The sequence below is a fragment of the Protopterus annectens genome, chromosome 8.part0 (assembly GCF_019279795.1).
Source record: "Protopterus annectens isolate FY-2018-M chromosome 8.part0, PAN1.0, whole genome shotgun sequence".
Taxonomy (NCBI): Eukaryota; Metazoa; Chordata; order Ceratodontiformes; family Protopteridae; genus Protopterus; species Protopterus annectens.
Window position 1 is genome coordinate 1966173845 of NC_056741.1, and position 12911 is coordinate 1966186755.

At 43.4% G+C, this 12911-nt stretch overlaps 1 protein-coding gene across 1 annotated transcript in view; it reads right to left on the reverse strand.

Moving 5' to 3' along the window:
- Nucleotides 1-12911, reverse strand: part of AP1G1 (adaptor related protein complex 1 subunit gamma 1) — a 4036072-nt gene that overhangs the window by 3578188 nt on the left and 444973 nt on the right. The window contains exon 2 of the mRNA XM_044079548.1: nt 6688-6815. Coding sequence (XP_043935483.1) covers nt 6688-6815 — 128 coding nt within the window. The remainder of the gene's footprint in view (nt 1-6687; nt 6816-12911) is intronic.

Consider the following 12911-nt stretch of genomic DNA (forward strand, 5'->3'; position numbering starts at 1 on the left):
ACAGAGGTTATCTCCTGACAATGAGACACTCCAGATACCCTTTCTTCAGCCTGACAGCAGTCATCAAAAGGTGGAATCTGCAAAGGAGCTCTGGACTCAACCGACAAGCTAAGTCCTTCAGCTTGTAAGGAAATAGGGGGACCTGGTGGCACATCAGAATATAAACCGGTCTTGATAGAGGCCTGTAGCATGACCTTAGTCAGAGGGCAATGCAAAGGCTTCTCACAGTCTTCAATGAGAACAAGCCTAGGTGGTCTGCAGGATGGCAAATGAGCATTACTCAGTACCCTAAGTTTTGGGCAATTCTTTTTATGCCTAGAAATATTAATCTCAGCTCTACTATGGGACGACGTAGTTAGTTTAGGCCCTAGTGACTTGTTAAAGTGCTTACAAAAATACCTCAGCACTAGGTGTGATTTTCTATTGTTAAAGCGAGCACAGAGCCAACAGTTAGGCACATAATGTTATGAACCCAAACAAGTTGCACAAAAGGAGTGAAAGTCCCAGTGTGATACCTGTTACAGTGGAGACAGTAAAACTTTCTCTGACGTTAGTCAAGAAACGTATAATAAGCTCCCCAATAGGGTACTACTTTTTTGACATCTTCTTTCTCTGGTGCAGACCAACACTAACTAGCACTCCTGTTTTGGGCCCTAAATGGCAAAAAAAGTACAGCTGGGTACACTTACCATAAATGTAGATGTTAGAGTGTATTCACTGTTGCAGTCATTACATTTGAGTTATCTGTCTGCAGGTAGCCCTCAGCCAGGCTGAATACCAGAGTCTTGGATTCCTGCGTCGGATGCTGTCTCTTCTTCCATGACGTCATGTCGTCAAGGGTATAAAACATGCAGCCAACGCCATTACATCAGTTTTTCTTGCCCCAGATGTCAGCTGCCCCCACAATGGGAAGCAATTGTACATTATGGATATTATGGTACACCTCCATCAAAAAGCAAATACACCAAACAAGAAGGAAGGTAGAGCCAAGAAGTCAGGGGGCTGGAGGGAGGGTAACCAGGACTGCAACAGTGAATACACTCTAACATCTACATTTATGGTAAGTGAACACAACTGTACTATGTTCTTTGTGTTTCACTGTTGCAGTTATTACATTTAGGTTGATTCCCAAAGCTAAGGAAGGGAGGAGGAAGTTAGAAAGCATTAGGGACAGCTATTGAGCCCTGCAAGACTGCAGTGGCAAAACCAGCTCTGGATTTAGAAAAAAATAGGCATGTGGTAATGCTTGAAGTTATCTACAGAACTCCAGTTAGCAGCTTCTAGGATGTCCCTGGTAGGGACTCTCCTGAGAAAGGTTGTAGAGGTAGATGCAGCCTTGGTGGAATGTGATCTTATCCCCTTGTGGGGTAAGTGTTCCATGGTGCTTATAGCAGAAATTAATGCAATGGGCTACCCTTTTAGAAATGGTTTGCTTTGAAATGGCCTTATCCTCTTGCCCCTGCAGCAAAGCCAACTAGCAACTGTTCAGATTTTCTGAGAGGCTTACTCCTTTCCAAATAAAATCTAAGCTGTCTGTGCACGTCCAAAGAGTGCAGTATTTGTTCTCCTTTGTTTTGTGGATTCGGGAAAAAGGTAGGCAAAGGAATGGACTGATCTAGGTCCACACTAGACACCACCTTGGGAATAAATGTAGGATTGGTCCTGAGGGAAACCCTGTCTGCAGGGAAGATAATGAAGGACTCCACTGCTATGCGGGCCTGTAATTCAGACACTCTTCTTGCTGAAGAGATGGCTAGAAGGATGGCTGTGTTTTCCAAGAAAGGAATTTCAAATCTGCAGTTGCAGCTGGTTTAAACGGAGGGAGAGTGAGCTTTTCCAATACAAAGTTAAAGTACCAGGCTGGAGTAGGGGCTCGCCTGGGGGGTCTTAAATGTTTGGCCCCTCTGAGGAACTGCTTTAGCAGGGGGTGAAAGAAGAGGAATGGGTTCAGTATTATAATGTGCTGAAATTGCAGAGGCATGAATTTTAATTGACGAGAAGAATAGGCCTTTGTGGAGCATTTCTGTTAAGTACTGAAGAATATGAGGTAAGCTGGGCACCGTTGTGCCCATCCCAAGTCTGGCTCCAGGAACAGTATCCTTTCCACTTTTCAGCATAGGATTTTCTAGTACTAGGCCTCCTTGCTTCCAGAATGACATCTCGCACCTGCTTACTGAGGGATGCTATTGGAGAGCTCAAGGAATTAGCCAGGCTGCAAGCTTCAGAGTTTGAAGCAGAGAGTGCAGAATCTGGCCTGCCTGCTGGGACAGCAGTGAAGGTGCCTGAGGTAGGTGCCATGGCTCCAGTAGTATCATACTGTGCAAAAGGGGGTACCAATGCTGACGTGGCCAGTCTGGTGCAATCAGTATTGTCCTTGGCTTGTCCTGTTTGATCTTTAGTAGAACCTTCGAGAGGAAAGGCATAAAACAGAGAGGCTTTCCCAGGTAAAGGACAGGGCATCCACTTTCCAAGCTTGACTGTGGGGAGTCCTTGTGCAAAATTTGTCCAATTGGCAGTTCTGAGGGGAGGCAAACATGTCTATCTCTGGAGTCCCCCATTTGTTCAAGAGGGTGAATATTTTTGGTTCCAGTTTCCATTCGTGTGGGTCCGTGAGATTTCTGCTTAGGTCGTGAGATTTCTGCTTAGGTCGTTTGCCAGTGAAATTTAGCTTGCCTGGCAGGAATTGAGCTTGTAGATGCACTTGGTAGCTCAAGGCTGTGTTCCACAGAGTCATGGTTAGTCTGCAAAGAGGGTACGTGTGGGTTCTCCCCTGCTTGTTTATGTACCACATAACTGTGGTGTTGTCTGTCTTTACCAATAATAGGAAGGATGTGGTCTTTGAAGGCTGTCAGGGAATTCTGTACAGCTAACATTTTTTTTGGTCGATATGCAGGTGCATCTGACTCCGGTTCCATTTGCCCTGAATGCACTGCCCTGCCAAGTGGGACCCCCCCCCATGCATAGTCTGATGCATATGTTAGGGTTTGGGTGGCAAGGGGTAGAGTGAAAGGGAACCTCTTGTTGTGGTAGCAGGCCTCTGCCCACCAAAGGAACTCTGTCTTCATACAAGGAATGATAGGAATAATTGACTCCAGGTCCTGAAAATGTTGGCACCATAGGGTTTTTAGATACCACTGTAGTTTCCTGATATGCAGTCTTGCACAAGGAATTAACAGAATGCAAGAGGCCCATGAACCCCAGGGCTTGCAGAATTTTCCTTGCAGATAGCTGGGTCTTTGTGGCCAGTAGTCTGAAGTAGGTAGCCAAATAAACTTGTTTCTCTGGAGTGAGAAAAGCCGTCTGGGAAGTTGTGTTCAAGCTTGGTCCCAGGAATACCATCTGTTGGCAAGGTACTAGGTGATATTTCTTTTCATTGAATGCCAGATGTTTTAATAGCAAGTCCTAGCTTTCTGCCTGAATCAGACAATCATCCAGGTATGGGTATATCTGAATATTTCTCTGCCTGCAAAATGCAATGGCTGGAGCCAGACACGGAGAATACCCTGGGCATAGTAGATAAGCCAAAGGGAAGTGGAGAGAACCGAGAGTGCATGGAGCCTGCCCTGAAGTGTAGGTATTTCCTGCAAGATTCCCTTATTGGGGTGTGCAGGTAAGCTTCCTTTAAGTCTAAGATTGCCAAACAGGCATCTTTGCCTAGCATGGGAAGCAGCTGTTGAAGTGTTAGCATTTTGAATTTTGGGATTTCCAAGGAAGTGTTTAGAATAGAAAGGTCCAGGATAGGACACCAACAGCTGGCTTTTCTAGGTACCAGGAAAAGTCTTGAATAAAAACCTTGTCCTCTTTCTTCTGCTGGGACAGGTTGAATAGCCCTGATACTTCGAGAGAATCTGCTGTTGAGCCTCTGCCCACTAATTTGGGGGTAGGTCTGGCCAAGCGTTCCGGGTTGGTAGGGTGTGGAAGTGGAATCGGTATCCTTGGAAAACTATATTTAAAACCCATTTGTCCTGGGTAATGAGTTCCCAGTTTTTTTTCATGCAGGGCGAGCTTTCCTCCAAAGGGAGCAGGCAGTTGAACAGGGCTTGGAAGGGTTAAGGTTGAGTCATTTTGACATTTTTCCGTAGGGGGGGGGGGTGTGTCTTACTACTTCCTGCTTTGGAAGTGGGAGCCCCCCACTGCTTAGGCCTGTGCATAGCCTGAGACTAACCTAGGTGGTCTGCTGTTCCTGTGTTTGGTCTGAAAAGGCCTGGAAGAGACTGGAAAGGACCAATTCTTTGAAGGCCAATGCCTACTAAATCTGGGAGGTTGTACTTGCAGGAAATCTTTAACAGTTTGCATAGATTTAGCTTTTTCCTCCATCTTGAGGACGACTTCTGCTTTGTTGTGCTGGTTTAAGAGAGCATCCAGTAATTTAGCTTTAGCGTGATCTGGCAAGTTTTGCTCCTTAAGCCAAGCATGCCTTCTAAGTACAGACCGAGTGACAGCAGCCCTGCAAGATCCTTCTATATATATATATATATATATATATATATATATATATATATATATATATAAAAAAAAAAAAAAAAGAGTCAAAACCACATTGCAAAGTATGCTTACCAACTTGTTCAGCAGAATGCATTAAATCCTGTAATTATGTGTGTTCAGCACAGTCAGGAATCAACATAATTTTCTGTTTAAGTAGTTCCATAATATGCTGCTGGTACTTAAAACACATGAAACTGGCAATTTAAAGCCCTAATGGCCAAAACAGCAGAAGTGTATACCTTCTTAACCCCATCTGTCCAAGACTCTAGAATATCTATCAGAAGGGGTAGGATTTTTGGCAGCAGTAGCCTTAATGCCCTTTGGTCCTAGGGAAATTGTCTCTGGATCCGCAGTAGGATTCTTGAAGAGGAATTTGTGAGAATCAGGTACTCTATTACCAATCAGGTTTTCCTGGGAGCTGGAGGTAAAGTGTCTGGGGACAGGATAGGATTCCAAGAAAACATTTATTTATTTATTTATTTTATTTTATTTATTTATTTTACATTTGTTGACCGGGATGGTCCGACTGGATACATGTCCATTTTCAGCTACAACTTCCAGAACAGGAGGAATAGCTAAAGGCCTGTGTTGAGGAAGGAGTAAGAATTCCCTAAACCTCTTTTTGGAGTCCGAGTAATCCTGGCTTTCCCAGCAGAAATTCTCCCTAAGAGTGTGGGAGGTTTCGCCAAAAGAAAAATCTTTTGGAGTGGAAGCGGAGAGAATAGAATCCTCTGCATCAGAATCCCCATAAATAGATAAGGGCAAATCCTGGTAATCAGAAGAAACAAATATCAGAATCATGATCAGAAGAATCAGAAGGAAAATCAGTTCTAGGTCTCTTGGGGTAAGGCTAGATTCCCCTAATTAAAGTAATAAGGTAGTCAGCCATTCTAAGCATTTGTTTTTTAGGCATATGGGCCTGACCATGCAGTTTGGATGTCTGTTTTCTAGGCGTGGGTCGAGTTTTAGGCCTAGATGAAGATGATGGCGCCGGTTTAAAATCCAAGTCTGTAGGCCTGAATACACCCTCAGAAGCTGGTGCCTGCACAGCGGCTCCGGACCCATCCAAGGTAGAGACATCCACAGGTTCCACAGTCAAAGAAGCATCTCGCAGCATACCGGACTCCGAATAGGTCTCAGCAGAGGCCTGCTAATCTGAAGCAGTGGGTATCAGGGGCTGAGAAAGCGCCTCACTGAGTACTGGTGGACTGGCGACTAGCTTAACGGAAGTGTAGGCGGTTTTGGACCTATGCAGTCTGTCTTTATCCTTATGTTTTTTCGGGATATTGGTAGTCGGATGGCTTACCAAAGCCATTTTTGGATAGTTATACAGAGTACCAGAATCATTTTCTGCAAAAATAGACAGACAACGAATAGTTCTGGGGTTGAATAAGGGACAAAACAGACAGCAAGGGATGTTGTGGTCTGTGCCTAAGCAAGGAATGCAGTATGAATTAAAATCTGTATGAGGTATTTGCTTTCCACAGGCAAGACAATTGCTAAGTTTTACTGACATCTGTTAAGAGCAAGAAAAAGGATCCCCAATGGGGTACTTAGCTTTTTTGAAGACTTTGGATCTGAAATTCGAAAACGAAAATTTAAGGAGTCAGACGGGCACTTGCGAAATGCTTCTGCTTCGTTCACCGCACGGCAAGAAAGAATGATGTAATGGTGTCGGCTGCATGTTTTATATCCCTGACAACATGGAAGAAGAGACGGCATCCATCGCAGGAATCCAAGACTCTAGTATTCAGGCTGGCTGAGGTCTACCTGCAGGCAGATAACCCAAATGTGACTGCAACAGTGAAACATGAAGACCAACCTAAGTTATGGTGCTAGCTGACTCCCTTTATACCCAGATGTCTCGACGTTGGTCAGGGAATCCACCAGCTACAGGAAAAGAACATTTTCTAGTAGTCAGGTCAGCCAAGGGCTTCCATGACAGGAAATCCTATCAGTTATGACTGCAACAGTGAAGCACAAAGATAATCGTTCATATCCTTAACTATTAGGAACACTGGCACACAGTTAATTAAACCAGATGACATTCACCTACACTAAAGCTTGCATGTTGCAAATCAGCACGACATATTCAGAGAAGGCAACCCAGTTCTAACCCAAACTTAAAATGTTATGCTCCGCTTCTGTGCATGGTACTCAGTAATAAAATAATTCACATTAGTGCAGATTTAGCAGTTTTACCTGATAAGGCGGAAACAAAGGAGGTAGTTTAAGGTCTGCAATCTCTCTGGCAAGAGTGTATTTCTCCCAGTTCACCAACACAAGGGCATTCTGACACCATGAAGAACAGTCACCTTTGAAAAGGAGGCCTAAAAAGATGGAGAAAAAACTTATGTCACGAACCTTTTACTGTGTTGTACATCACTTACACTAAAGGATACCAGACAAACGGATTCGCAAATGTTATTGTATAATAAACGTGATTTGCTCAATTGTCATGCAGGTTATATCAGGAGCATAACCATTAAACATGACAAAAAATAAATGACACTAAATGTCTAAACATTAGTACCACTCGCACGGTGTGTACTTCCAGCTGAATAGTATGTAGCTTATTAACTGTAGTATCAGCACAGGACTACAATACAACCAGCACTCACAAAGGTTCTATTCAAAAGGTGTGTCGTGTAGTCCGCAGCACTAAGAAAATTAGCACAACTGAGATGGTACACTAGCAGGTCTTGATAGTCCTAGAAAATTAATTTTGGCTGATGCTTAGAAATATACAGAAGTAGACAAAGGGCATATAGTCTACCTAGCTAGCTCAAATGCTGAAGCTAGGTTAATTCAGCAACCCCACAACTTCTTCCATCCCATTACAGATCACAAGCATTCTCAATAGTGCAACAGATACCATACTCTCCTTTGGTGCAGAAGGCTGTGGGGTTTTATTCCTACAGGTAGATAGAATGCTGACACAGCAAAGCAACATAAAGGAGATGTCTTACTCTTGAGTCATCCCTCATATGAGGTATTAAACAGAGGTCCCATCGGAGTTGGTGGTAGCTCATGTGGATATAAAAGATCCCACGGCACCTACAGAAAACAGTACAGGTTTATTTGTATACATATATACAATTCACGTTTTTACATGTCTACAATATTTACATATTTTATTACTCAACATATTAATATTTCCATTTTAAGTAACCCCCCCACTCTTACCACAACCAAAAGCATATTTTTCCAGTATTTTTGTCAATGTCCATTTTAAATTGTATCCGATTTCATTAAGTCTTTCATTCCATATAGTCAATATTACATCAAATACGATTATGCCCATTTTCTTAGCTTCATTCTGGGATCTTGCATTTATATCACATTATTGAAAGATGAAAATAGAAAACGCTATTTCTTCGAACCTAATATATCTAAACCAGATAATATCCAACATTCAGAACAGCAAATTTTTTCCTTGGGGAAAAAAGTCGCTATTCTGAAACACATACACACAACACAAGCACACCTAAAAAACATCAATACAACACACATACTCTTATAATCCTACAACTAACCCTACACTAAACTATACATACACTGATGATCGACTTACCTAAACCCTAAGATTCGTCACTATCGCACACACTCACCTAACCCACACCCTAACCCTAACAACCACACAATCGCACACTTACCTGAACCCGACCCGTAAATCTCCACCACAGCGCTGAAAATAGCGAAGCCACAGAACCGGCCAACCGAATTCTTTCCCTAGGAAAGAATTTGGTGTTCTGCAACTTCGCTATTTTTAGCGTTCGATTAAAACGGGTCGATATTAGAACATTCGAAGTATTAAAACTTTGATGTTCTGATACAGACCCGGGATCTTGTCCCATAAAACCTATACTTTATTATGTCAGTGTTTAAAAATTTTGAAATGTTAATTAAATCATGTTTACATACTTTACAGTTTTTGAATACTAACATTTAAAAAAAAGTACAGTTGTGTACACTTACGATAAATGTAGATGTTCGAGTGTATTAACTGTTGCAGTCATTACACTTGGGTTATCCTGCTGGCAGGCTACCCTCAGTCGGCCTGAATTCCAAAGTCTAGGTCCGGTGTCTGTTGCAGTCGCCTCTTCCCTGACATCAGTGTGCCAGGGGTATAAAAGATGCAGCAGACGCCATTTTTTTCAGTTTTTCTTGCCCCAGATGTCAGGTGCCCCCCAAAAGGGTAGGCTAAAAAATATGTCAATAAAACATGCATGCACCAAAATATCTTATAACTTCATCTACAAGCAAATACACCACATAGGTTGTATAGATTAGAGAAGTGCAGATAAGTTCCAGCAAAGATATGGGGGATGGTGGGTGGGTAACCTGGACTGCAAAAGTGAATACACTCGAACATCTACATTTATGGGAAGTGTACACAACTGTACTATGTTCTTCGTGTTTCACTGTTGTAGTCATTACATTTAGGTTGAATCCCAAAGCTATGGTTGGGAGGCTGGAGCTAAATAGCATTAGGAGCGGCTATGAGGCCCTGCAGAACTGCAGTGGAAAAGCCTGCCCTGGATTTAGAGTACAGTGGTAAATGATAGTGCTTTGTAAAGGTGTGCAGTGAACTCCAGGTAGCAGCCTCGAAAATGTCTTTGGTTGGTACTCCCCTGAAGAAGGCTGCTGCTCTAGTTGAATGTAGCCTAATGCCCTTAGGCCCTGGCTTGTCATGTTGTGAATAGCAGAAATGAATGCAGTGGCCTATCCACTTTGAAATAGGTCTGCTTTGAGATAGCCTTTCCTTGTGATCCTGCAGCATATGCCACTAGTAGCTGCTCTGTCTTTCTGAAAGCTTTGGTTCTGTTCAAATAGAAGCGCAGCTGTCTGTGTATGTCCAAAGAATGCAGAATACCCCCCCCCCCTTATTCTGTGGGTTTGGATAAAAAGTAGGCAGATATATAGTTTGGTTAAGGACACTGTCGGGATTGTCCTCAGAGAAACCCTGTCTGGATAAAAAATGATAAAAGGTTCCACACCCATGAGTGCCTGTAGCTCTGAGACTCATCTTGCAGAGGTTATTGCTAGGAGCAGAGCTGGTTTCCAAGATAAAAACTTTATATCGGCTGCAGCGGCTGGCTCAAAAGGAGGCAGGGTCAGTTTTTTCAAGACATAATTGAGGTCCCATGCAGGTTTTGGTGATCTCCTTGGAGGCATTAAGTTTTTGGCTCCTCCGAGGTACTGCCTTAACAAGGGATGAGAAAAGATTGGTGGCTCTGTATTGTAATGAGCCGAAATGGCAGAGGCATGAATTTTAATTGATGAAAAGGATAGGCCTTTGTCCAGCATCTCAGTTAAGTATTGCAAAATCTGAGGAATATTTGGTACAGCTGTGTCAATTCCTTGTGCCTGGTTCCAGGCACAGAATCTCTTCCATTTTCCAGCGTAAGATTTTCTGGTACTAGGCCTTCTGGCCTCCAAAATGACATCCATTACAGCTTTAGTGAGAGGCACAATTTGTATGACATTATCCACCATGCTACCAGATTTAAGGTCTTTAGTTGGCTGTGCAGGATAGGATTGTTTTGTTGGGATAGTAGACGAGGTATTTGAAGCAAGGTCCAAGCCGGGTATTGAGACAAGTTCCTTAGGATTGTGTACCAGTACTGGCGGGGCCAGTCTGGGGCAATCAGTATCATCTTTGGCTTCTATTGTCTGACCTTTAGGAGTACCTTAGGGAGGAGAGGCAGTGGAGGAAAGGCATATACTGCTAAGTTTTTCCAGCTGAAAGATAGGGCGTCCATTTTCCATGCTTGTCTGTGATAAGTCCTTGTGCAGAATCTTTTTAGCTGGTAGTTGTGAGGGGAGGCAAATAGATCTATATCCAGGCATCCCCATTTCCTTGTTATCATGCTGAAGACTTGTGGATCCAATTTCCACTCATGGGGATCCATGTGGTTTCTGCTTAGTTCGTCTGCCAGAGTATTTATCTTTCCTGGCAGGAACTGTGCCTGCAGATGTACTTGGTAAGCCAATGCTGTGTCCCACAAAGTCATGGCTAATCTGCAAAGGGGGTAAGAATGAGTGCCTCCCTGCTTGTTTATATACTACATGACCGTGGGTGTTGTCTGTCTTTATCAGTAGTTATCCTGGATGAAGTAGGTCCTTGAAGGCTGTCAGGGCATTCTGAACAGCTAGCATCTCTTTTGAATTGATATGTAGATGCATTTGGTTTGCGGACCATGTGCCTTTAATACAACTTCCTGCCATGTGGGCCCCCCGGGCATAATCTGATGCATCCATTGTTAATGTCTGCCTGGCTGGGGGTAAAGTGAATGGCTGTCCCTTGTTCTGGTGACAAGCCTTCGCGCACCATCGAAACTCCTGTTGCAGGCAGGGAATGAGGGTCATTTTTGTTTCCAGGCTGTGGCAATGTTGAGTACAAACACTTTTTAGGTACCACTGAAGTTTCCTCATATGCAGTCTTGCATATGGAATTAGTAGAATGCAGGATGCCATGAAGCCCAAAGCCTGCAGAATTTTTCTTGTAGATAACTGGGCCTTTGTTGCCAACAGGTTGAAATAGGTAGTCAGTTGCCTTTGTCTGGCATGAGATAAGCCATCTGGGCAGTTGTATTTAAGCTTGCACCCAGGAATATTATCTCTTGAGAGGGTACTAGTTTTGATTTCTTTGAATCTGAGGTATCTTCTGCATGTTTGTCTGATTGGGACATGCAGGTTTGCCTCTTTTAGGTCTAAAGTTACAAGCCAAGCCTTCTTACACAGCATGGGCAGAAGTTGCTGTAGAGTCTCAACATTTTGAATTTTGGTATATCCAGAAATGTGTTTAGAATAGATAGGTCCAGTATTGGTCTCCAGGTCTTGTCCTTTCTTGGTATCAAGAACAGTCTTGAATAAAATACCTGTCCCTGCTTTTGCTCTGGTACTTGTTGAATGGCCCTCATGTCCATGACGGATGAGACTTGCTTTTGTGCCTCTGCCCATTGATGTTTTGGCAGGTCTGGCCAACCGTTTGTCCTTGGCAGGGTATGGAAGTGAAACTTGCAGCCTTGTGACACTGTCTAGGACCCATTTGTCCTGGGTTATGATGTGCCAATTTTGAGAAAAAAGTGCTAGTTTTCCCCCTAAAGGTGCTGACAGAAGATAAGTGCTTGGTGCAGGCAGGGGGAAGTCATTGGGACTGTTTCCTGTATGGCTGAGATTTGTCTTCCCCACTTTTGGAGGTAGAAGCACCTCATTGTTTAGACCTGTACGAACCTTGGGGCTGGGATCTGCCTCTTGGGCGTCTGTATCCACCCCTTTGTGGTCTGTCCGACAATGAAAGGACCAATTCTTTGTAGGCCAGTGTCTGCTAAATCTTGGAGGCTGTACCTGTAAGAAATCCTTAACCATTTGCATAGATTTAACTTTGTCATCAATTTTCTTTAACACCAAACAAGGTATCATGCTGTAATGGGGCATCTAATAATTTTGCTTTGACATGATCAGGCAAGACTTTGTTCCTTTAACCAAGCATGCCTCCTGATGACAGAACCCGTAACAACGGCTCTGCAGGAGGCCTCCAAAGAATCAAAACCACATTGCAAAGTATGCTTTCCAACTTGTTCAGCTACATGCAATAATTCCTGCATTTCTTTGTTTTCTGCACATTGAGAATTTATCAACATTTTCTGTTTAAGCAGTGACATAATATATTGCTGATATTTGAGAATATGAAACTGACCATTTAAAGCCCTTATAACCAAGGTAGTGGAAGTTTAAATCTTTTTTCCCCATCTGTCCAAAGCCCTAGAATCCCTGTCAGAGGGGGGGGGGGGTAGGGTTTTCTGCAGCGGAAGCCTTGATCCCTTTGGGACCCTAAGTTTCTGGGTCAGCAGCAGGGTTTTTGAAAAGGAATTTATGAGAGTCAGGAACCCTGTAGTACCTGTCCGGCTTAACAGGTGCTGTAGGGTAAGGAGTCAGGGGTCAGACTGGACTCTGAAAAATACATCAACAATGTCTAACACAGGTGGGATAGCTAGGGGCCTGTGTTGTGGTAGTAAAAGGAAGTCTCGGAGCCTTTTCTTAAATTCTGAAAAATCTTGGCTCTCCCAGTGGAAATGCTCCCTCATGGCATGCAAGGTTTCCCCAAAAGAGTAATCCTCAGGAGGAGAGGCTGAAGGGGTAGATTCTTCAGCATCAGAATCCTCATAGGGAGGAAGAGAGTATTCCTGATCAGAAGAGGAATCAGATGAAATGGAAACCTGATCTGAAGATTCATATTCTGTCTCTTGCTTAGACCTTTTATCAGGTGGGGGATGGGAACCCCTGATCAAAGTAATTAAGTCTTCAGCCATTTTGAGCATCTGTTTTTTGGGCATGGAGGCTTGTCCATGAGGCTGTTGTACTTGTTTCTTTGTCTTTAAAAGTGCTTTAGTCTTTGCCTTTGAAGCTGAAGTTGTTTT